Genomic DNA, 26,468 nt, shown 5'->3' with positions numbered 1-26,468 from the left:
GGTTTTAAGGAGGGTGAGAACAGTGGCAGTACAGTTGTTCTTAAAAGGGGTCATTTAAAAATGAAAAGCAGTGGTCACTGTTCACGAATCCAGCAAATTGAAGCTGTTAAAAAAAAGTCTTGCTGTCCAGAGTAATATTTTTAAGATTGTGCAAGCTATCTCACCCATGTGGGTTACCTTAAAAAAATCAGTACTCCGAGATAGAGTAAGTGCCTTTGAAGATGTCCTCTTAGAGGGTCTGGAAGGATGGCAGGGTGTTTGCAAGTGTGAGGACCTGGGTTTGGATCTCTAGCTGGGTACAGTACCATAACACTGTCACCTCAGAGCTAGAGGGTGAATAGACAGGTATCTCCCAGGAGCTCACCTGCAGCCATTCTAGCCAAAACATAAAGCAGGAGTAATTAGGACAGTCTGATGTCAACCTCTGACATGTACTTATGTCCCCACCCCGAGATCTGTTAGGAATCATGCTTAAATCCTTTTATCTATAAAAATTCTACATAGTAGCTCATATTTATGTTTTCATAAATGTTACCATGTTTGAATGAATACATTTTACGTTTTTGGACTACGTGAAATATGTATAATCCATAAACTCATATCATCCCCAAAAGAATTTATCCCATTGCATTTTTTTACTTAATTGATTAATTTATGTGAGTATGGGTGAGCACACACGCATAAACACACACCGTGCAAACAGCACAATGTAAGTACAGAGGTCAGAGGACAACTTGCTGGAGTCAATTCTGTCCTCCTACCTGTGGATCCTAGAGATCAAAATGATGTCATCAGGTCTCAGAGCTTATGTCATTTTGTGTTTTGGTTTCTAATCACAAAGGAGATAAAGAAGGGAGAAAGCACAGCCTCCCCAGTGGTGACTCTGCACTCCACAAATGAATGACATTTTTAGATTTCAGCTTTTTATCCCCCTTTGCCCTTCTGTATTTTATAAATTTGGGGGAAGCGAAGTAATGAGCTGAGTGTGCTAATGCAGTGCCACTGACTCCTGACCACGGGAGCCGCCAGCACAACCGTCACATCACCACATCAGCCTAACCACCAAGGTGGCAATGCTCAAAATTTCCAGCTAGGCACAAAAGCACTTGCTTGTAGTCTCAGTGACTCACTCTGCCCAGGAATTGGAGGTCAATGAGGGCAAGACCCCCATCACAAAAACAAAGATACAAACAAAATATCAATTCTCTCTCTCTCTCTCTCTCTCTCTCTCTCTCTCTCTCTCTCTCTCTCTCACACACACACACACACACACGAGTAAAATTTCTGCAAGTGTTAGTACTTGCACTTAGAATATCCAAGGCTTTGATTTCCATCTCCAGCACTCTTTCTCCCCAAGTGGGAAAAGAAATCTTGGGGAGATTCCTGGGCTTTAACTCATTTCCTCATTCATCCTTTGTGCTTCATGAGCAGGTAGTGTGAGCTAGTCATTTAGTTATTCAAAAGATACTTGTGTTGTATGACCTCAGTATGTAATAGATTTTTGAAGAAATCCATCCCTGATGTGTCTGTTGTACCATATTTGTTCCCCCAAAATGTGCTTTCTCCAAAAATTGTTTGGAGAAAATTTGCTCTGGCTGGTTCCCAGTTTGTATAATGTGAAGGACCACTTTGCCTTTTGTTTTTAAAAATATGACTTCATGTTACAGATGCTTTTATATGAAAAACTAAACAGGAGTGAGTGGTGCCCAATTTAGCCTAGCTCATGTACTTTACAACTGCATGTAGACAGATCTGTCATAATCATTAGTAGACACTGTGTATTTGCAGGAAAATGGGAGCCTCATAGCCCTTCTTGGTCCACCAGCTTTTGAGATTTGTGCTAGCAAGGCTGTCAAGGCTGTGGCTCCTTTCCCAGCCCTGCTCTTTGGGTGGGTGTGGCTGTCTGCTGTGGCCTGCCAATATTTCTGCAATGCACAGAACAGCAGCATATGTAACTTATATAGTCCCTCTTTGGTTTAAGCTCTTAAAAATTATAGAAACGGTAAACTAGTTAGCATGTTCACTGTGAAAATTCAAGTTGAGTGAATGAAGGCTTTTTTACAGATATTTCATAATTTATACAATAAAGCCACACCCTTATGTTTGCTTTTTGAGACAAGATCTTACTCCCTAGTCCATGATGACCTGAAACTCAATATTTAGTGTGGGCTGTCTGTGAACTAATGGCAATGCTCCTGCCTCAGTCACTTGAGTGCTGACATTATAGGTGCAAAAGACCATGTCCAGCTTACATTGTTCTTTTTATATTTAATATTGTGCTTTGGTTTGGTCCTTTTAATTATCATATAAAGTTTCCTTATAGGTAAACATTAATTTGTTTAACAGTTCCCTTAGTGGCAACATCTAATTTTTACTCTAGTCATACTGCAAAATCTGGATGCATCCTTGATACATGCTCTACTTCTATGGGAGTATGCTCTTTTTTTTTTTTTTTTTTTTTTTTTTTTTTGGTTTTTCGAGACAGGGTTTCTCTGTGGCTTTGGAGCCTGTCCTGGAACTAGTTCTATTCTATGGGAGAAAGTCTTTGAAAGGTACTACAGGAATGAGCAAAGAATACAAATTCTTGATAGCTCTAATGAGGACTTGTCTAATGTGTGTAAATTTTTACTTGAATAAGATGTGAATACATTTAAGTTAGGTATAATGATACGCACCTATAATCCCAGTAGTATGAGACTGAGGCAGGAAATTGCATTCAAGGTCAGCCTATGTAGATGGAGTTTCTGTCCCACCTGCTCCCACAGTCATTCAGTCCCAAAGAAACACAAAGAAGGTTATAACAATTATATACCTATCACCTCAGGCTTATTATTAACTAGCTCTTACAACTTAAATTAATCTATAATTCTTGTCTATGTTAGCCATCTGGCTTGATACCTTTCATCATTGAGGCATTCTCATCTTACTTCCTCTGCATCTGTTTGGTGTCTGCAGACTTAGCCTTTCCTCTTCCCAGAATTCTTCTAGTCTTGTTGCCCTGCCTATGAAGGGCCAACCTTGACTAAAAACCCAGACCCCATGTGGTGGTTAGCCTCAATGGTCAACTTAATGAGAAGTGAACTCACCAGGGAGACAGGCCTCTGGGCTTGCCAGTGGAGGATTATTTTGAATAGGTAAAGTGAAGCAGGGAAGACTCAGTATCGGTGACTCTATTCTCTAGACTGGGATCCTGGACTATATAAAAGGAGACCATGAGGTTAGAACATTTGTTCTTTTCTCTCAGTCTCCCAACTGTGGGTGTGATGCGTCAATCTGCCAACTTGATAGACTGTACCCATGGAAAATGGTGAACTTAAGACTTTTATCCTTTACATTGCTTACACCAGGGTAGCTTATAACAGCAACAGAAATCAAAACTGAGATGCTCTGTCTTAAAAAGAAGTAATGGGAATCTGCACGATATGCTCGCACTTAAATAATTCAAGAGGCTTGGGCTAGGGAGATCAATCAGTGGATGTTTGTTTCACAAGTATGAGGATTCAAAATGGGATTCCTGATACCCACATAAATCATCAAATTATATATATTACAAATGTTTGTATATCAATTTATCCCAATAAAGTTTTATGTTTGTGAGTGTATTATTATATAGATGTATTATATAGATGTACATATGGGTGTATACACATAGGTGTGTGTAGGTGTGCAAGTGTGTAAGGTCAGAAGTCAACAACTCTGTCTTCCTTAATTGCACCCCACATTAATTTTTGTGACAGGATCTCTCTTTGACCATAAAGCTCACCGATTTCAATAGGCTTACTTACCAATGAGCTCTAAGGTTCCATTTTCTCCCCCTAGTCCCAGTGCTGGGGTTAAAGGATCCACACATGTTTTTCCTGTGGGTTCTGGGTTTCCAAATTCAGGTCCATGTGCTTATGAAAAAAGCACTTTACTCTCCCCAGAGCCAATAAAGTTGTTTTCAAAAGGGAAGAATATGTGTACCCTAAAGTTTGAGAAGCCCCATTTCTATTTATTTATAGACTTCTTGTTATTAATCCCAATATGGGAATTTTTTATACTGCCCAATTTTGTTAATTTTTCTGAGGATATATATTCAAAGTCATTTATTTTAAATGTTATCCTTGTGCATAACTACTTTACTGAATTATTTCATTAAATATTGTAATTATTGAGCTCATTCTCTTGTAACTTTTTAGGAAGGCAATTACATTAGCTACAATTTTTCCACACTTTAGTCACTAAAATGATCCAGTAAGCTGTCAATTTCCACAAATGTCCCTAGCTATTTTAAAGAAATGTATATAGAATCCTTGTATTGATGCCTATCCAGTTTAAGTCAAAAATTTTGTAAGTTTCTGTAGTGATAGCTTGATTCTAATTTTCATTAAACACACACACACTTTTCTTTTGCTTTTAAAAAATAAACATTATTTTCTCTTTTTCCTTGGGGTTCTGTTGAGTCTTAGGTTTATGAGTGCTGACTCATCAGTATAAAATAGATTTGCAAATAAACAGAAGGCCAAGCAATGGATTTTTACTGCTTTGACTCGCTTGGTCATATGCCAGTCACTTGAATACCTTTAGCCATTTCTGATCCTGGCAGACTCTCCAAGCTCTGCGGGCACTGGACCTTCTGTCATCATTAATGGGCAGACACTGGAAGGGATTCACTTCTCTTGGTTTCTGAGTGTTTGGAGGGAAAATACTGAGAAAATCAAAGGCCAGCTGAATGTGTGGTAATGGCTGTGTGGCTTCCTTACCAGGCATCCCTCTGTTTCTTGATTGCAGGTGGTGGGGAATGGTACAAGAGAGGTGTCTGGCTGGGATTATGCCTCTGTGGTCCTTGCTGCATCACTGGGTCAAGGGGTCCCTGACCATATGTCCCCATGAGGACCCTGCATCTCTATTGTCTCTGGAGTTTCCTTTCCGAGCAAAGGAGAATTCAACAAACTTTTATTTCCAAAGTGCCCTTGTGGCACACGATGAATCACCTCAGCCTCCCACTCTAGGCTCCCTCTTCTCTCAGAAAATTTTCAATAAGCCAAATGTTTCTGCACGTCCACTTTTAGCGCTTCCAGCTGGGAACTCCTGCAGCTGGGGCAATCTTTTAGAGATGTCATTGGCTCATCCTGGCCAATCTTGAAATAAAGATTAAAATCCATCTGGGTATGGTAGCACACACCATAATCTCGCTATTAAGGAAGTAGATGCACAAGAGTCAGAAACTGAAGACCAGCCAGGGTTGCAGAGGAAGACACTGTCTCAAATATTAAAGATTAAAGCCTTCAGCTTGGCCCCTGGACAAGAACTATGGTTGCTCGCTTGGGTTCTTGGCTCATTGTGTCCCACATCATTACTCAGGATTATTAGTTCATGTTGATCGTAAGAGCTCTTAACTAGGTCTTGCTACACAGCACCCAGGGCTTCTGAACATATGCCATGTCCCTTCCTCTGCTACCAGTGAATTCCTACTTTCCACACAGATTTCAGTTTAGGCATGCTTCTTTCACGTGATGATGGGCTAGATTCATCTGTGTTGCCCATGTCTCTGGGTACTTTCCAGACAAAAATTTTATTCCTTCAAACTGCATAGAAGTTCTTTAAGATTTGTAGACACTCCAATATTACTTTTTAATTGAAGACTTTTATAATAAAGTTTATTATTTTTTCATTTACGTTTTAATTTAAAAATTAAAATGCTTTCTCTTCCATTAACCCCCTAAATTCCAGGAATGCCAGCATCAAGTCTGCTTTTGTTTACTTGTATCTAGTGCTTATACAGATTGGGCAAATAGTGAGCATGCTAACAAAAAGATACAAAATAATTTGAAGCAGCTCAAAAGTATTATTTATCACAGCATGTATTTTTCCTCATAGACAGTGAGAAGAGGTCTCACACTGTACTGTGAATAGTATACTATTTCTGATTTCAAAGATCTTATTGTTTAGAAAAATAGCTTTATTCATTTTGCTTTTCAAAAAGAAATTTTGAGCTGGGTGATGGCTCAGTGGAAGTAAAAGCCCTTGCTGTGCATGCAGGAGGCCAGGAGATGGGCTCCATAACACTCCTGTAAATGCCAGATGAGCTTAGGAACCTGCCTATATTCCCAGTATATGGGAGGCGGAGCCCCACAGCAAGCTGGTGAGCCAGAGTATGTGAATTGGCAAAATCAAGTGTGAGACTGTGCTCCAATATATGTAAGATGGAGACAGCTTCTGGCCTCCACATAGATACAAACACGTGCACCTACACACAAGTGAACATCCACACATTTGCAAAAACATGTTATATAAAGTACTAATTCACTCAAGTTTTTACTGTAAGCAAACAGTTTGCTCACTGTAAAGAAATAAAAGCAATTTAAAAAATTTCTTTTATGCATGTAAAAAACCAGAATGACTTGCTTAGCAGTTCCCATGACCAGGGTAGATATTTAAATTTGTTCAACCAAAACATGGGTAGAAATTGTAGCTAGAGTCTATGGTTAGTATGAGTAGTCCATGACAATCCACACCCTGACAAATAAAAAAATATAATATTCATAATAAAATTATGTAAAGAAAAGCAAAGAGGTTAAGGAGGGGAGAGAGGAGGAGAGGAGCGATGGAAGCATTTATTTTAGCTCTGTATGTTGTAAGCTGATGTAACAGTAGACAAACACCTCCTGGCTGAAGGAAGAAAGATGAATTACAGATGGTAGAGGCTGGAGACGTGTGAGGAGGCACAGGGCCGGAAGTCAAACAGCAAAAGAATTGTATTCATTTCAGAAATGGAAAAGTTTATGGGATACATTTCTGAATCCCCTTCAGAAGCTAGTAAAATATATTTTTCTATGTTTTCTCCAGCTTTTAAAACTCTACAGATGCAAGTGTGTGATAAAATGTGAAAATTAAGTATTGGCAACTAATTATGTTCTCGGCAGATTTAATTGTAAAGGTAGACAAAGGTGTGCAGCTTCTGCTTGGCTAGATATTTATGGGTCTAGACAAAGCAGAAGGAGCCCTCAGGATTCTTTACAAATCTGGTATTTAAAGGAAAATGGCAATGACTGTTAGATGTTTTGGCTCCCATCTTCTGGTATTCATTCTGAAAGATTTATAATCCTTTTGGGAGTGTGGTCAGTGACAAGAGTCGAAGGAAATCCTGAAATGTGGAAAAACTAACTTTTCCTAATATAAAACTGTTCTAAAAAAATCCCTCAAACCTATGAATATGTTTCCAGATTTTCAGAAAAAGTTGATTTACAGAATTTTTTCTATAAGGCTCTAACTTCATATCAATAAATTTGAACCTTTTCTTTGATTCTGACATTGGTCTAGAAATAGATAATTCAGAAGAATGTATGATCACACCTTTTGGGTGCTTGTTATAATGAATTTTAAACCCACATAAGCTGCTGCGAGTGTGTGAGTAGCATAGCACTCAAGAGTAGAGACGGCCCTAGACGGGACAAAGACTGAGCCAAAGACAAACCCAAAACCCTACCAAACAAAAGAGAAACAGATCCAGAAAAATCTGGATCATGTGCACCAAGAATGTCCCTACAGAGCATTCTGGATCCTTGGAGATATCCTGGGGTGAGGAAGGGACTAGATATTCTCCTATGTCACCTTCTCTTCCTCAGCCATGACCAAATTTATTTGACCTGCAGTCCTTGGTTTGAATTCCCAAACACCCAGTAGGAGAAACTTGTTAGGAGTGTTCAGATTGCTCCTGGGACATCCTGATGCCATTTTAATGATGAAAACACAGCCATGTCCGAGGAATTCCTTCCTTTCCTGCCTTCACCCTTTTTTGTATTATTCTGCTTCCTTTACCAGCAGAAGGACTGGATGATACTCATACCCACTCCTCTTTGTGATTACTGATTGCTTCTCTGCCCTTGTTTTCTAGATGGGAAACAGAAAGCAGTAGAGTATCCTGCCCTCAAACAGTGGAGTTAATAACCTGATAATAAGGAGGGGAGGACTTACCATTTCACACCTTAAAGTCGGCTGTGGGTAAATGGTGCCCACCTTCCTCTTGCCAGTCAGGAGCAAGAGAGCAAAACTATACAACAACAGACTTTACATGTGGGTGCTGAACTGCTCTTGTGATGCTAAACCTCCTCTTCATACAAGGGTAGTTTGGATTACCTCAAGAGAGGAAATGTGGACAGCACCACCTCTACACTTTTTAGAAGCACAGGGCATTTTCTTAGGACAAACAAGCAAAAATCTAAACATTCTTCCCCTCAGCCTTTGATTAAACCTTTAAATAAAACCCTCTTAGTTTCTTGTATTAAAAGCAATAAATTGTTTTAACTTCACACTGAGGAACTGTGTACATGCATGTGTGTGACCTGAAGGAGACAGCTTGCTGTTTGCCATTTCTGTGAAGCCTTTATGTATTTTCCACTACATAAAATTGCATCTTTAAATGTTAATTTTAATATTTATATGCTACAATATGGATAAGTAGAAAATACAAATGTATCATAAATACATGTTTTAATGTGAATCTGTAGTATTTATAGTCTCTATTTTCTACATCTGATCTACTTTCTGAAGCTTTGACACAATATCAGGATTTATTAAAGACATTTATCTCTCACCATTTTGGAAGCTAGGAAGTCATCCAATATCAGGCACTGGCATCTGGGAATGGCCTGCTTGCTGTGCCCATGGGGTGAAAGGCATCCATGGAGAGAGGTTATACTCATGTTAACTAATCCACCCCACACTGGCATTAAACCCCTCATGGAGGAAAGATCCTCATTGCCTCACTAATTTCTCAGGTGTTATATTTTTAATTCTGAAGGAGGGCAGTTTGTCGCTGCCCTCCACCTATGACAAGTCTTGATGTTTCTCTGCTGAGTCATTGAGTCACTCAGGCATGCAGGTCTGGATCCTTCTTTGTGCTGCACACCTCAGGTCTTATAGAATCAATTTCTGATTCCACACAGCCCTAGATGCAACTAATCTATGTCCTGCTGTTTTACTGCATTCCATGTGGTTTTTTGGTGTAGGAGTGTCTTCTGTCTATGGGTTACTTTCATTGGTTAAATAAAGAGACTGCCTTGGCCTAGTTGATAGGGCAATGTTGAATTAGGAGTGGCGGCAGGGCTGCGTCCCCGGCACCCGGCCGCCCGCATGGCTAGCTTATGCCCCGAAATAATTACACGGAAACTGTATTCTTTCAAACACTGCCTGGCCCGGCTAGTTCCAGCTTCTTATTGGCTAGCTCTTACATATTGTTCTAACCCATTTCTAATATTCTGTGTAGCCCATGAGCTGGCTTACCAGAGAGGATCTTAACCTGCGTCTGTCTGGAGTGGGAGCATCATGGCGACTCACTCACTCAGCTTCTTTTTCCCAGCATTCTCCTCTGTCTACTCCGCCTACCTAATTTTCTGTCCTATGAGGGCCGAGGCAGTTTCTTTATTATTAACCAATGAAATCAACAGATAAGATACAAGACCCACCTCCATCAGGGCAAACTCTGGTAGGTGGGGAAGACAGAACAGAATTCTGGGAGGAAGAAAGCAGAGGCAGGCAGAGCTGCCCGCCATAAAGCTGCCAGGTCAGACATGCTGAATCTCTCTCAGTAAGCCACAGTCATGTGGTGATATGCAGATTATTAAAAATGGGTTGATTCAAGATGTGAGAGTTAGCCAATAAGAGGCTAAAACTAATAGGCCAGGCAGTGTTTAATTAATACAATCTCTGTGTGGTTATTGTGGGTGTACACTAGCTGGGCGGGATTGAACAAGGAGGCCTCACTGCCATTTACAACAGTTTCCCTCTCCTTTGTGTGCCTGTTCTAGACTGTTCCATGTACACAAATGAAGAAAAAACAATTTTTTTCCTCTATGTTCACACTGAAAGTCAACATAAAAGACTTGTGTGACTTCAAAGAGTGTGAGTATTTCCCCCACAGGTGAGCAAGCAACTCTTTAACAATGGATGCCTCTTCTGAAACTGAGTGACTTCATTGGAGGCTCTCCAACATGGAATTTTCTCAGATGGCTTCTGAGGCCCATGACAAGGCCAGCTATGATCCCTGCTTCTCACTGGTTATGAACAGGATTCTCACAACACTCCCATCAAGTCTGATGAAAACATGCTCACTTGTTGCTCTAGTTGGTTTTCTATTGCTGTGATAACTACCATGATGAAAAGCATCTCTAGGAGGAAAGGGTTTGTTACAGCTTAGTGTCCACCATGATGGGAAGTCAAGGCAGAAACCTAAAGCAGGAACCTGGAGGCAGAAACTGAATTAGAGGCCATGGAAGAATACTATTTACTGGCTTGTTTATGACTTGCTCAACCTGCTTCCTTATACAACCCAGGATTATTTACCCAGGGAAGATGCCACACACTGAGCCCTTTCACATTAATCATCATCAATCATTAGTCGAGAACACCCCGAAGACTTGCCTATAGGCCAGTCTGATAGAAGTACTTTTCTCAATTGAGGTTTTTGCTTCCCAGATGACCTTAGTTTGTATAAACTTGACAAAAACTAGTCAGCACACTGGTTTATTACAATTATTATGTTCCGATGCCCATGAAGAGCTGTATTGGGCAAGGGTTTCTAGGCCCTTTCTGTGCATACTCCTTTCTTCCCAGGAACACCATATTCTTTGGGATTTTTATGGAGACTGACTGATGAAATTATTGGCCCTTTATGACCAGCTTAACCTCCAGGCTTGCTTTCTTCCCAAAGCTAATTGGTAGAGATGAAAACCCTAGACCTTAGGGTTACCTTTATCCTCCTGAGGACAGCCAGAATCCTGACCCAAAACAGAGGATATCAACCAACTTAGTAGCATGTAAAAGACATTTAGCACTTTGAAGATTATAAAGATTGAAGAATTATGTGTCCGAAAGCTGGACAAATACCAAAAGCATGCATTTCTCAATCTTTGTAAGAGAAATGTTCAGATGTAGATTGTGTTTCCCAGTGCACTAATCCAGAACTGGGGTGAGGGCATTTACTACCTCAACATAACACTTCCATCCTCTAGTCGCTCTTCTAAGATGTGCCCCATGGACTCTCTTTAATGCCTGCTCTCACACAGTGTCATAGCTGTTTAAAGGAGCCCCACTGTAAATGTTGGCGCTTAACTGGAGTAACATTTTACGATGCTCTGTGAGGCATTCCCATACTTTGGCTCACCATAATTCATTTAACAAATTATAACCCACTCAGAGAACCTTTAAAAATTTTATGTGCTGTGGTTGGGGAGACACATTTCCTAGCTTATGGATTTGTCTGCATGGGAATGTGGCTTTATTTAACTATTACATGGTGTTGCATCTTCCTAGGGGGGAAATCAGACAGCAACAGTGATTGCTTTGTGTTCCATGAGGGATTTCAACTTAGCTCAAGAGACCTGTCAGCTGGCAATTAGAGATGTTGGAGGACTTGAAGTCTTAATAAATCTACTTGATACAGATGAAGTCAAATGCAAGGTAAGGACTTTCATGATGGCTGAGAGCTCTAGGTCCTTCACAGCTCTCTTGGAAGCTCTGGATGGCTAGCACATCTTTTGCTTTCATTTGTGGTGTACTATGATTGTTGATGATCTGTAACTGTGTTTTCTTGTTCTCATTTTCTTCTTTATATTTCTACTATCTACTTGTGTTTCTGAGAGGAGAAATGTCTGTTTATGTAAATAAAGGAAAATGGAGAGGATGTGTGTAACCTCCAGGGATGGAAAGTTTTTCTTAAAATCCTTCATTGAGGAAGACTTTTAGGTTAGCTTAGACTTTTTAAAAAGAAGTACTTGGGTATATATTAAAGCCTCGTTCATCTGTCACTTTCTTTCCCCCACATAGATTGGTTCATTAAAAATTCTGAAGGAAATCAGTCATAATCCTCAAATCAGACGTAATATTGTTGACCTTGGGGGCTTACCAATTATGGTTAATATACTGGATTCTCCACACAAGAGTCTCAAATGTTTGGCAGCTGAGACAATTGCAAATGTGGCCAAGTTCAAGAGAGCCCGACGGGCAGTAAGACAGCATGGAGGCATAACCAAGCTGGTGAGTACCACCATTACCATCCTCAGATTCTAACAGACACCTACACAACCCTATCTTATGCTCTGGACACCATTATGTGTGACCTGAGAGTCCTTTTTATTTTTTTGGCACATGTCTTTAAGAACGATGTCCACGTATTTACATTAGCAAGAGCCATAAAAGAATGTTCAGCCTTGATTTTCAAATAGAGAATTTAAAAAATATTGTCATCTAACAGGATCCACTGAGATAATAAGGAGGTGGAACTACCAAGGTAATACTGTAGCTCAGTGACAGAGAGATGCCTACTCTCTGTGAGGCCCTGGGCTTAATTTTTAGGGTGATTGAGAGATGTGGCATCTGTTGAAGTGGGGTGGGGAGAAAAGAGGGCAGAGGACAAGGGAGGAGAAGAGGAAGAAGTGACAAGGCTCGTGGTAGGAGATAGGTTTGGTAGCCCCAGCTTCTGATATGGTGACTCACATTAGGACTTTCCTCCATGACAGTCAAACTGCATTGTTTGTTAGAAACAACTGAAAGCAGCCTGGGTATGTATAGTTTTTATCCAGTGAAAGTTGTTTATATGCTTCTGAAAAGCACCTGTATTCAGCAACAGCATTGTGTTTTGGAAAATTAGCAAGAACAAAAGGAGAAGCTATATGTTAATTAATATTATATAAATCAGAACAGGATCAAATAAATTGATATCAAATTTTAAAGAACTGTTCACCACATATAAATCTATACATACAATTAGAAATACACGCAAAGAGCTGGTCACAGAGGTATCTCTGAGTGACTGCTGAGTTTTCAGAGGAAGGCTGTAGAAACAAAGAAAAAACATGAATTTCCTCTTGGATTTGTCAGTTTGTCTTCTGCATATAAGACTTACTTTAATCATTGTGAAAAATGATTATTTCAGTAACTACCATTGAAAGAAAAGGCTTAAACTCTTATCTTGTCAGCAAAGACTTTAGAAAAATAAACATTGGGAAAGAGTGATAGCTAAGTGGATAGGAGTGCCTGCCTGTCATCAACCTGAAAACCTGGGTTTAATCCTGGAACCCATACGATGAAAGGGATGCATGAACTCTCACATATCGTCCTCTGACCTGAGTGTATACAGAGAGAGAGAGAGAGAGAGAGAGAGAGAGAGAGAGAGAGAGAGAGAGAGAGAGGAGAGAGAGAGGAGAGGAGAGAGAGAAAGGAGAAGAAATTAAATATAATTAAAAGCTTTAAAAGTAAATGTAGTATAGAAATGCTGGTGCTGTGTCTACCCTGGCTTTTGTTTTACTGGACATGTCTACTGCTACACTTTAACAAGGATGTGGCTTACCCATCTTACCATCTTCCACACCATTTGGAGCTGTACCATATAAACTACACATAAAGGTTGGTGCATATCTGTTGGATGATTCCTATTTCAATATGTGTGTGTTTTATTTTATGGTTCTCACGTTTAATATTAGGACCTCATACAAATGCTTTCCTACTGAGCTGAATCTCTTGTCCAAAATTCAAAAATATAAAGTGAGAAGTGAAGTGTGTTCAGATATCTACTAAAAAGAGGCTCAGTGTTTTCACTTGTAATCAATGGAGTACTATAAAGTATAATTGCTTCAGAAGTGAGATAGTTTTAAGACTGTGAAGGTAGGTAAACATATGGCTTGAGCATTGACAGAGACAGAGGTTTGGGATCTGTGGATGTTAGCTGTGTAATTTTTGTACAGTTCTTTCAGCTCTCCCTTGTTAATTTTTTATCATAATTAAGGATGTTCTAACTGCTCAGGGCCATGATGTACAACTCTGAGTACCAGAATTCAGTTCTCAGCACCTACGTAAAGTTGGACATGGCAGTGTACGTCTATAATCCTAGTATTCCCATGGTGAGATTGAATGTGGAGAGAGGAGAATCCCCAAAAGCTTTCAGACCAGCTAGATGGCATACACTGCAGTAAACAAGAAACCTTATCGCGAATAAGATGGAAGTGAGGACTGACACAGGAGGTGTCTGTCTCTGACCTTGTCCTCTGACCTCCACAAATGCATATGTCATACCCATGCTTTTACTTACAGATGAGCACACACACAAACCCACATGTATACATACTCAAACACACTATACACACATCAAACACACACACATTTTTTTCATATTTAAATGTTCGAAGAAATGCAGTAATTACTGAGTTCAAAATACATGGTATAGCTTTTCATTGAAATGACTTTTATCACTTATAAGAATGAAAAAATAAATACAAAATATGGGCTTTTGAGTCTCCCATCACATTTGGGAACCTAGTATTTATCCAGTGGCACGAATCCAATAAGATAATGACTCTCATTTTAATGTGATTTCAAATAGGAGCCAAATTAGGGATAGAAATTTGGTCAGTACTGGATGACTGAGTTGGAGTGAGTGGGTTGAGAATGTGGTGGTGTGTGCAGGGTACAAACAGAAATAAATGCACATGTCTGACTTGGAATATACGACAGTTGAGTAGTGGTAAGCATCAAATAAGGAGAAGACAGGTATCTAAAGCACTGTGTGCATGTTAGGTGTTTAGCTGAAGCCAGCCAGTCTTGGGAATGGTGGAGAAATAAAAGAGGGTTGAGCAGTCAGTCTTAAAAGGGAGACCGTCAGGAAAGGCTAGAGGGAGATGATGCTTGAGGGCTTGTGGAGGGTGTTTGCTAAACAGACACGCCAGGAAGGACACTTCAGGAAGATGAGGCCGATTTTGACAGGGAAGTTTTCAAAGTTGCTATTGGTTTAATGTGGCCAGATCCATGGCAAGATGGCTGAAGTGGTGAGATGAAGACGAAGAGTGTGCTTCTCACTGCAGGGCCTTATCCAAAGAGTTAGGGGGAACTAAGTGGTTTGGACTTTAGAGGGATAATGAGAATAACTACTACAGACAAGACATTGCAGGGCTCTCTGCCTTGTACCACCGTCTTAGAATTCTTTTTCTGTGTGTGGTTCCCTTCTTGTATGTCACAGCTGAAAGCAATGGCCATATCCCTTGCCTTCCCCTACCTGTACTCCATTGCTTTTTGAGAACTAGCTAAATAAACGACGAATTTTGAATTGAGATTGAGACCCTGCTTAGGAGTGGGTATCCTGTTCTAAATTTGGTCTGGGTGATTGTGACTGCGTGGTGAATAATCATGAGGTTTGGCCAACAGCGGAAGAAGAAAGAATGGATGTGTAAACAGTGATTTCTACCTTAACAGATAAAAGCTGTGAGCCTAAAGAATGACAGGTACCCTCATCTGGGGAAGCCTGGCTTTAATTTTTCCACAGGGCATCCTGACCTACTGCTGTGTTCCTTTTGTAAATTGTTTCCCCTTAATGGCTTTGGTGACTTTGGTCATTACAAAGAAAAAAGGAGGACACTGGCAATTTAGTTTAATGGGTTCCATTAACATACATGCAAAGCTGTGCCCTCCCCCATGGTATTAAGAGTGATAAACCATCTGACTTGCTTTTCAGTCTTACTGGCTTTGGAGAGCTTGGGTTTCTAAAATACTGGCAGTGATAATATGGGTTGTAATAGTATTATTAGTTTTTTGCGTGTAAAGGGGTTTTGCCCTACAGTCTAGGCCAGCCTCAAACTTATTAACCCAGATTTGTCTTATATTCATAGTCCTGCATCTGACTCCTGAATGCTGAGATCATAAGTAGGTCTACATCACTATGCCTGATTTATAAATAATCCTATTATAAATACTAGAGCTTTACTAAGAAAATAATATCTTGGAGAGTATTTTCTCAAAGGAAGAAAATATGAGTCCCCAGATCCAGAGCACAGTGGTATGAAATGTTTTCTTTCTTTGTTTCCACTGTCTGTAGTTTAATCTAAGCATATCTAAAATAGTTTTACTTTTGACAGTTAATCTTAGTAGCAACCTGGTAGCTACTGAAGGATAGATTCACTTTTATTTTTAAAACTTCTGTGTTTGGTCTGGTGGGATATCTCAGTGAGTCAAGGCACTTGCTGCCAAAGCTATAAACCTGAGCTCCACATTATGGAAGCAAAGAACTGGTTCCTACAAGTTGTCCATTGACCTGCACATGTGTGTGCTGGTATGTACATATCCATATGTGTGCACACATGTACATACACACACATTTAAACACACTCAAATAATAAAAAATAGAAAAGGTGACTGTGTGTGTTATATACATCTATTCGTGCAGGTTGCCCTGTTGGACTGTGGACAGAATTCAACAGAACCGACTCAACCAAGCCTGTACGAAACCAGAGATGTAGAAGTGGCTCGCTGTGGGGCCCTCGCACTCTGGAGCTGCAGTAAGAGTCACTCGAACAAAGAAGCCATTCGTAAAGCTGGGGGCATCCCCTTGTTGGCTCGACTACTGAAGACTTCTCATGAAGACATGCTCATTCCAGTGGTGGGGACCTTGCAAGAATGCGCATCAGAGGTACCCAAGCCATTCTGCCTTATCTGTTTGCCCTCTTCCTGTCATCCTTTTCTTCCTTGCTTGCTTTCCATGTATGAACACAGGGTTGGGAGTGTGTACATGTGTGCTTGCAGTTGTGTGGAAACATGTATGTAGGTGCACATGCTTGTGTGTGTACAATAGGCCAGAGTCTGAAGTGTTACTGGACTGCTTTCCACTCTGTTTTCTGAGGAAGTGTTTCTTACTGAATCCCGAAGCTCACCTGTTTGACTTGTCTAACCAGCTAACTTGCCCTGGGAATCCTGTCTCCTGAGTGCTGCAATTGCAGGCAGACATCTGTGCCCTCCTGGCCTTTAATTGGGCATTAGTGATTGAAGCTCTGTCCTCATGCTTGTGTAAGCCCTCATACCAACCTACTTTTTCTTTCTTTGGTTAAGAAAACAACCTAAATTTTGACATGAAAGTTAAGGATACTCCTCCCTAACTGTCAGCTGTTATTTTTTTTAAGAGAAAGGAAATCAACTAATAGTACACTAACTAAATAGTACAGAACTTGTGGCATTTATTTTCAGTGTTGGAGAATTCTGTCATTGGACAGATATGGGAAAGCTCGGGATTTGGTGTCTGATCAATTTGTTCAGCGTAGTCACTCATAAATGTAAATTATGGTCACATTACATACACATAAATATTTATATTTTTATACTTCTAGGAAAACTACCGAGCTGCCATCAAAGCAGAGAGGATCATTGAAAACCTCGTGAAGAACCTGAATAGTGAGAATGAGCAGCTGCAGGAGCATTGTGCCATGGCCATCTACCAGGTGGGCTGCTCTCCAGAAGCCTTCCTTGTTCTTCTAGTTAAAGGCACTGCTTCTCCATCTACTCAGTGGGACCAGCTCTCCAGAAGCCTTCCTTGCTCTTCTAGTTAAAGGCACTGGTTCTAAACTCATAGTCTCTTCCTCTGGGGAGCTGTGTGATTTGTACACTGTGTCTCAAATATCTGACAGAAAAAAGAAAGGAAGGGGTGATTTGGGCTTGTGGTTTCAGACACTGTAAAGTAATCATTGTAGAGCCAGTTCAGTGGCAGGGAGAGTGGTGGAGGCTGTTCTCTTCAACACTGCCAGCAAGCAGAGAGAGAGAGAGAGAAAAAAAAAAAACAGAGAGAGAGGGAGAAGAGAGAGAGAAGAGACAGAGAAGAGAGAGAGGAGAGAAGAAAGGAAGTGGGCAGGATTAGCACACTTCCCAAATACTGGCAGTGACTTATTTCTTCCAGCTGATCCTGCCTCCTAAAGGGTGCCCAGCCTCCTCTCAAGCTAGTGCCACAGCATGAAAAACATATAGCACAGGGCAGAGTATAGATTTCAGAGCTAAATCTTAAGGTACACCTGGGAAGCTGCAATTTAGCCAGTATCCCAGGGGTCTTCATGTGCTTATAGAGATGAGAACGACTATAAGCTACCGTGATGATGACATGTACTCAAACATACATCATAGTCTGATTATTTAAATTCAATAAGATATACATATCTTTCCCACTTTCTCCTAAATAATTTACTTAAAGTAAAATAGCTCATTTATATATAATGACCCTATGATGCTTTATACAATTCTTTTCAAAATTTTGGGGAAATTTTCTTCTACCAAAATCAGATAATAAATGTCAATGGATATACATGGATGCTCTCAGTGTGTGGACATCATGTATATACATGTTTTTGTTTTGAGTTTACTTATTTCAATTTCCATTAATTCTGTGTGGGTTGTCTCCTAGTATACTATTAGAATGATCAGGGGTGGGATGACCTTAAAAATGAATGTTTGGCTGGTTATGGTCATGCCAGCCTCTCTCTGCTCAAGGTGGTCCCAAAGGAAGGCCATGTAGGTGAGCATAGTGAGGGCAACTGCAAATGCAGTCAGAGACAGGATTCAGTTCTTTTAGGGATTATGTTCTGTTCTTTTTTCTAAGGGTTCTAACCACAAACCATGTGGCTTCAAAAGAATTTTGTTTTCTGGAGTCTGGAAGTGTGTGGTTAAGGTGTTCACAGGATAGTTTCTTCAGAGACCTCTGTCCATGGCTTGCAGCTGACTGTCTTGTCCTGTGTCTTCATGCCATATCTGTGTCTGTACTGTAATAGCTCTTAAAGGACAACCATCTTTTAGGTGCTCATCACAATGATTTCATCTCACCTGAACTTCCATTTTAAACCTCATTCCCACACACAGCCATATTCTGAGGCACGGGGAGTTAGATCTTCAGTTTATGAATTTTGAGAGTATAGTTAAACTCATAGTGTGTATGTGTATGTGTGTGTGTGGGGAGATCACTACTGAACCACAGTTGAAATTACAAGAGAAGGTTAATCCCAGGTAAAGTGGCTGTAAAGTCATGATTCTCTGTTGCCATTTGAGCTCCTGACCTTTCTTGGTTCGCTTCTACTATTCATGTGTCCCAGGCCTAATTCTTTGCTCAGGATGCAAGATCCTTGGAAATGTCAGTGAGTTCCCTGCAACTCTGATGCACATTGTTATGTAACAGACATAACTTGTATTGGAGAACTCCCACAGATGAACCTCTTTGACCATCACTGAATGCTTGAGATGTCTTATCTCTGACAGCCTCTGGTTTGACTTTTTGTGCAGTGTGCTGAAGATGAGGAAACCCGGGACCTTGTTAGGCTGCATGGAGGACTTAAACCCTTGGCCAGTCTACTCAATAACACAGATAATAAAGAACGATTAGCCGCTGTCACTGGGGCAATCTGGAAATGCTCCATCAGCAAAGAGAATGTGATTAAGTAAGTAAGGCATTTAAGATTCTATAATACGCTATAATAAAATGTAATCAAATGGTGCCTTAATAAAGAATTGGCTCTGACTGTAATTGATAATATGCATTCTGAGTTAAGGGGTAGAATGCAAAGGCATTATGAATAAAAGACCCTTCCCCATTCTTCTGCTCAGAAATTTTATGTGGATCAGGGAGTGGCATGATCTTTCTGTGTAAATGTGTCGTTGTGAATGCATGAGCATATATGTGTGCAAGTGAATACATCTGAGACAAGAAGGGAGTTGGATGTCTTCGTCTGTCACCCTCATCTATTCCTCTGAGACAGGCCCTTTCCCTGAGCCTGTGCTTGGGATTTTTCTTATCAACTGGACTGGAAACCAACAATCCCTATTGGAGCTATGGCTGCTGGTGGGCACTACTCGCCCCATTCCCTAGTGCATGCTTGTATCCAAACTATGGTTTCTAACTCACTGCAGAGCCATCTTTCCTCCCTTATTTTCCATTTTTTAAAAGGTAAATGAGTCAGCTGATGGCAACTAAGTACTCTTAAAGAGTAGTTACTTTCAATTATGATTTTATTTCATTTTATTTTAATTATTTGTAAGGGTTTGGGGTGTTGGGAATCAAACCCAAGGCCTTGTGCTTGGTAAGCAAGCATTTCACCATTGAGTTAAATACTTGGCCCTTATATTTCTACATTTTTAAAAACAAATTACAGAATACTTATCAATTTTATTTATTTTGATTTTTAAACTTTTCTGTGTCTATTTATACATAGTCCCCATGAATACCCTAAGGAAACCTTTTCTCTATTTGGTGTTTTCTTTAATAAATTTGCATGTTGTAACAGAAAAATCAACTTGCTTAATAGTATATGATAGAATTATTAGCAGACTAAAAGTAACTCCCATTAATACAAAGTTTATTAATGGTAGCAATAAAAATTCATCCATATTTTGATACATAAACAATGATGAATTACTAGAAAGGAGAAAGAATGTTCTATATAGAAATCAGTAATTCTCAAATATGTTATTTTATATATGCTTCATTTGATTTAAATACATACTGAAAAAGATCAAAGTAAAATTTCATGAAGACAGATACTAAAACTTCCTAGTGATTTATACTGAAGTCACCTGAGAAGATCAGTTAAAATGTTTTATTTGATATTTATATGTGTATATAATGTTTAGATCAAATAATTCATCCCCATTCTTTTTTTTAAATATTTATTTATTTATTATATATACAATATTATGTCTGTGTGTATGTCTGCAGGCCAGAAGAGGGCACCAGACCCCATTACAGATGGTTGTGAGCCACCATGTGGTTGCTGGGAATTGAACTCAGGACCTTTGGAAGAGCAGGCAATGCTCTTAACCTCTGAGCCATCTCTCCAGCCCTCATCCCCATTCTTACCTCTTCATTTTTTCCCTTGTCCTCTTCCTCCTCCCAACTTCATGTGCTCTGATTTTTTTTAATGCCCACAGAATCTGTTAGTGATGCCTGTGTGTGCATGGGTATAAGACCATATACTGAATATGCATAGCTTCTCAGAGCCACATACCTGAAGAGAATTGACTCTTGCTCTCCCAGTAGCTCCTCACATTGGGTTAGGACTTTATGAGCCCCTCCCCTGTCCTTGATGGTATTTTGGACAATCTTATAAATGAAGTCCCAGGCTATGGGAGTTCATATATATATAGCTGTATTGCTATGTCCAGCAAATACCATTTGACAATAGACATTTCCTGGTTCTTACAGTATTTCTGGCCCCTCTTCTATGAAGATGCATGAGACTTGAGGGGGAGATGATGTAGAGCTGAATACTCCACAGTGACTTACTGTGTGCTCATTGACCTGCATGTACTGCAAAAGAAGCTTTTCTGATTAAGGTTGAGAGATGCATTAATCTGTGGATAAAGATTGAAACTTAGAGTACAGTTCATTTCATCATGACTTCCTCTTTTAGAACCCAGTGGACATCTTTTCCTGTTCCTGATCATAGTGGAAGCGTTTTGAGATTTTCTCTGTTTAACATGCTGTTGGCTGTCATTGTACATTGTTTGTTCATGTTTAGATATGTCCTTTGGAGTCCTAGATCTTCTAGGACTTTTATAATGAAGGGATGTTGGCCTTTTCTGCATCTAATGAGATGATCACATCTATTTGGTGGTTTGCAATTTCTGGTTTCCACAGATCAGAACAAATCACTTTTAAAATCTGAGTTGTAGTAGCTCTACTGCTCATTTTGATATACAACAATGCTATGTATATGGCAAAAAGGAAATACATAATGTAATTCATTTTTAATACATTTTTAATATGAATTGTTCATGTAACCCAATCTCTATGAGAGGAAAAATCTTAGAATGGATTCATATGTGACCATAGCTGTCCCAGAGGCTATCCAATGTCATGATCCAGAACAGGGGTAGACAGCAAGTGTTTGGGTGTGGCCATGAGCCTTACTGCTTAACAAGTTTTGGATCAGCCTTTGAATTGTGGAGGTTAAATGCGGTCTACTGTTTGTTATATGGATCAAATGAGCATTGAAAATAAAGTAGTGAAAATGCATGGCTAAATTAATATAATTATCTGGAATGACTGTTATTTTTCTGAGTACCTTTCCTGCTGACTTTGGACTACAAATAACCTTTTTTCTCCGAACTTAAGGTTTCGAGAATACAAGGCCATTGAGACACTGGTGGGACTTTTAACTGATCAGCCTGAAGAAGTCCTCGTGAATGTGGTTGGGGCCTTGGGAGAATGTTGTCAAGAATATGAAAACCGGGTCATCGTCCGGAGGTGTGGTGGCATCCAACCTCTTGTGAACCTCCTGGTTGGAATAAACCAAGCACTTCTTGTGAATGTCACAAAAGCCGTGGGTGCATGTGCAGCAGAACCAGAAAGTATGGTGTAAGTGGCCCGGGAGACGGGAGATTTTAACTTGAAATATATGGGGAATGTTTGGATGGTGATCAAATGATCTGTCTCATCACATAGATTTTATGTGCACATATGATAGACAACATGTTACCACATGAATATTCATGACTTATCTAACAAAAACATTACCTTGAAAGAGAAGTGTGGCTGAGCTGGGTACTGGGAGGTAGTGGGCTTCCAAAAGCCAGTAATTTCTCACGTGGAAAACATGCATTCAGTAAAATTTTCACTGCCCTTTACAGAACAATTATCTTTCCATCTAAAGATTTGAGGAATATTTCATAGTATCAAATTTCTTGTTTCTAGTCAATTCAGAAAATGTATTTGCATCACCTATAAAATGGCAAAGAAAATGATAAGAATTTTAAGTGGTAACCTTAATACTTGAGTAAATTATTGTGAATTAAAGAAAGATAAGATTTAAATGTAAATTGGAAGTATTTGGAAAAAGCAATTGGTATTGAATACATGTGAACTTTTTCTACAGTGTAACAGCAATTTACATGGTATGTGTATTAACCTAATATATGAAATCTAGAGGTGATATGATGTATACAGGAGGGTGTGCCTAGAGCACATTCAGATACTGTCGGACTTGAGTACCTGCATGGTTGGATAAACAAACGTCAGAGATCCTGGAACCAGGCCCTAGTAGATACCAGAGTATATATGTATATCTTTCTTTATATATACACATCTCTATCTACTTTCTTAGATATATCCACCCACCTACGTATGTATTTATTTATGCAACTACCTACCTGCCTACCTGTCTATCAGAGGTTTATTTTAAGGGGTTCATTCCTGTAATTGTGGAAGCTTGGTGAGTTCAAAATTCAATAAAGGTTGACTTGCATACTGGAGATTCAGGCTAGTTCTGTGCTGGCAGAATTCCTTCTGTCCAGAGAAGGTCAGGTGATAACCACATGGGTGTTGAGGGATGATCTGTGGTTTCAGTCTGCACCTCAAATGCTAATCTTATGCAAAATATCTTTCATAGAAACATGTTACATAAGGCTTGCTATATATATATATACATATATATATATATATATATGCACTGAGATCCAGTTAAATTGACACATACATTTTTGCCATCACAAGCTTATTTCTTGTCAGTTTGGCACCAGTATGCATAAGGGATATTTAATCTGTACGTAAAGACAATAAGGAGGTTTTACTTTGTCCTTATTCATCCATGAACAACTGGAAATATATCCATCATTTCCCCAGAGTTCCTTGGCGGGTGTTTGTTTTGCTCCTCATTTTCTAATAATTTAATCACTACTTATGTAAAGTAAACAGTATTTAAATATGAGGGTATAAAGTTAGCAAATCTGTTATAAAATGAAAGATACAGAGGAAGGGGGAGGTAACATATAACCCTCCATAAGACATTCATAACAAAATAAAGACATAACAAAGAAGACTACAACTTCTCAAGAGTTGTCCTCATTGTTACTGGTCGCAAGATCATAAATTACACTATAAGCTTATCACCTGGCTATGGTTCTTTATCTGTTCAGTGACTCAATTTTCCATTCCTAAAGGGTCCAGAGCCTTAGCGATTGCCTTAGTTACGTTCTTTTGCCATAGTAAGACACCATGACCAAGGCAATGTGTATAGAGGAAAGAGTTTATTTGATGGTTATAATTTTGAAGGGTGAGCTCTTGACCATCATGACAGGAAGCATGGCAGCAGGCAGGCAGGCATGACACTGAGGCAGTAGCTGAGAGTTTAATCCCCTATCCACCAGCATAAGGCAGAAACAGAGAATTATTTGGGGATGGCATGGGCTTTTGAATGAATCTAGTGATACACTTCCTCCAACAAGATCACTCTTAATCCTTCCCAAACAGTTCCACCAAGTAGGGATGATATTTGCACCTATGGAGGCTATTGTCATTCAACCTACCAGGATAGCTTTGATTGGATTGAGTTGCCACAGTTTTCCATTGATGTTAACCACATACTATAGCAGTACTAAGCTGAGTCAGGGGATCGCCAATCTTTCAGACATATTCTTCCTTTCCCCTCTAGTCTCACCCTAATGGCTCTTTGTTGATCAGTGTTTCCATAGTGTGCTCACTTTCTCCTCTACATTATTGGTGTTACACAGGGGTCACACACACATAACCTGCACATCATATATTTACATTATGATTCATAACAGTAGCAAAATTAAAGTTAGAAAGTAATAATTTTATAGTTGGGTCACCACAACATGAGGAGCTGTATTAAAGGCTCAGGAAGGTTGAGAACTACTGCTAAACTTCAAAGATTTGGAGATCTAAGTTGACTATTTAAATGTTCAGAAGCGGATAGAGATATGTTCCCTAGACAAACAGGAAGTAAATGTTTTGTGGAGTTATGTGATGATACTATCGCAATGGCTAGTAGATAATTCAGATAAATAATTTTTCTACAGTCACAGAATTCAAGAAGTTTTGAAAAAAATTAATAACAAGAACCATTTTAAGAAGCCAATTGTTGGGGGCTGGAGAGATGGCTCAGTGGTTAAGAGCACTGCCTGCTCTTCTAAAGGTCCTGAGTTCAATTCCCAGCAACCACATGGTGGCTCACAACCATCTGTAATGAGGTCTGGTGCCCTCTTCTGGCCTGCAGACATACACACAGACAGAATATTGTATACATAATAAATACATAAATAAATAAATAAATAAATAAATAAATAAATAAATAAATAAATAAATGTTTGAAAAAAAAGAAGCCAATTGTTGCAGAATAAAAAAAGGACAGGGGTCAGGGAAGATGGCTTAGTGGTGAAGTGTGGCTATAGAAAAACCAGTATCCATGTTTAGGGCCTCGGCACATGATAAAAAGCTGGGAATGGTGGTGTGCTCCTGTGATCTCAACACTGAGGGGGAGAAGCAAGAGGATTTGGGCACCACACTGGTAAATCAGTCTAGCAGATTAGTGAGCTCCAGTTTCAGAAAAGGATTTTGCCTCAAAAAAATCATGTGAAGAATGGTAAAGGAAGATGCCAGCATCTACCTTTGGCCTCTACGTGTGTCCTTCACCATGGTACATGGGTGTGTGTACCCAGAGGATCCAAGTTCATTCCAGAATACACAATTTAACGAAGCTTAGGGCAGTGGAGTGGGCTTGTAATCTCAGTGCTGGGGATATGGAGATAGGTGAATCCTGGGCTCTCTGGCAGGCTAGCCCAGGCTACTTGGTGAGATCCAGGCCAATAAGAAAACCTGTCTCAATAAAAGATGGTCAGCACTAGAGAAACAACACACAAAATTGGCCTCTTACCTCCATATGCACAAGCACACATGAACATACCCAGCTCTGGGAGGGCAGAGAGAGGAGCTCCCAGGAGCTCACTGGCCAGCCCTATAGCCAAAATGGTGAGCTTCCCTCCAGGTTCTAAAGATAAACCTCTTCTTTTCTAAGTCTCCATCGGGTTTAGATATCCTAAACTTGTTGTACTGTTTCTGGCTAAGGTTCTTCCTCTGGTCTTGAGACCCATTGCGTCTTCTGAAGAGAACTACTCCACTTGCTTTCTGGATTCCATGTCTACTGCTCTGTTATTATTTCTATTATTGTCTTCAATGGCACTGATGTGAAGATGAGCAATTATAATTCAGATCTTTTAGTACCATGTTAAGTTTGAATTTTGTTTTAAAGTCAGTTGAGAGCCATTGAATGTTTCTAAACTGAATAGACACAAAACATCTTAGAGGATCACTGCAAGTCAGAAATAAAGGCACCTTATTCTAAGCCTGTGAAATATGAAGAAATGAGGAACAGAGAAACAGGTGCAAGGGCTGTGAAATATGAGGAGATGACTGATTGAGTTGTAATGAGGAGTGGGACGTAAAGACAGCAAGGAAACTGTTCCACTCCCGGATGCAGAGAATGCAGCCACGGAATAACCAGGGAACCTGAGTTTGTTAATTGTACATGGGAAGCCTAATCCATATCTAGGCTGAATGTAGCCACTCCACAGGCACTTACTACCTACTGAATGATGATGAACTCAGTGGCACTTCTGTAGACAGTGAGGTTCCTGTGACTTCAAGCGACCAGGGCAACTGGCCAATCTGATGTTCATGTCTAAAGCTTAGGATAAAAATGTTACCTGAATAATGTGTTTTGTATTGAGTACATAAGTCTATGTTTCATATATTGAGTATATAAGGTAGCCATGACTTAGTCACTGAATCATGGGTGACGTGTAAGATTACAAGGAATAAAATCAATAAAAAGCAAAGTAAGGCTAGTTTTGAAGGAAAATTGTAGGGAAAAGAGGTGAGATGGGTAAGCCAAGAGTTGTGGCAGAAA

At 39.7% G+C, this 26,468-nt stretch overlaps 1 protein-coding gene across 2 annotated transcripts in view; it reads left to right on the top strand.

Moving 5' to 3' along the window:
• Odad2 (outer dynein arm docking complex subunit 2) overlaps positions 1-26,468 on the top strand; it is a 171,752-nt gene that overhangs the window by 41,272 nt on the left and 104,012 nt on the right. For both annotated transcript variants that reach the window (XM_050152717.1, XM_050152718.1), the window contains 6 exons: positions 11,293-11,439; positions 11,806-12,015; positions 16,190-16,432; positions 17,124-17,234; positions 19,054-19,208; positions 21,881-22,123. In XM_050152717.1, coding sequence (XP_050008674.1) covers positions 11,293-11,439; positions 11,806-12,015; positions 16,190-16,432; positions 17,124-17,234; positions 19,054-19,208; positions 21,881-22,123 — 1,109 coding nt within the window. The remainder of the gene's footprint in view (positions 1-11,292; positions 11,440-11,805; positions 12,016-16,189; positions 16,433-17,123; positions 17,235-19,053; positions 19,209-21,880; positions 22,124-26,468) is intronic.

The sequence above is a fragment of the Alexandromys fortis genome, unplaced genomic scaffold, assembly GCF_014885135.2.
Source record: "Alexandromys fortis isolate MF-2015 unplaced genomic scaffold, M_Fortis_MF-2015_v1.1 scaffold_54, whole genome shotgun sequence".
Taxonomy (NCBI): Eukaryota; Metazoa; Chordata; class Mammalia; order Rodentia; family Cricetidae; genus Alexandromys; species Alexandromys fortis.
This window is presented reverse-complemented; position numbering and strand designations above follow the sequence as displayed.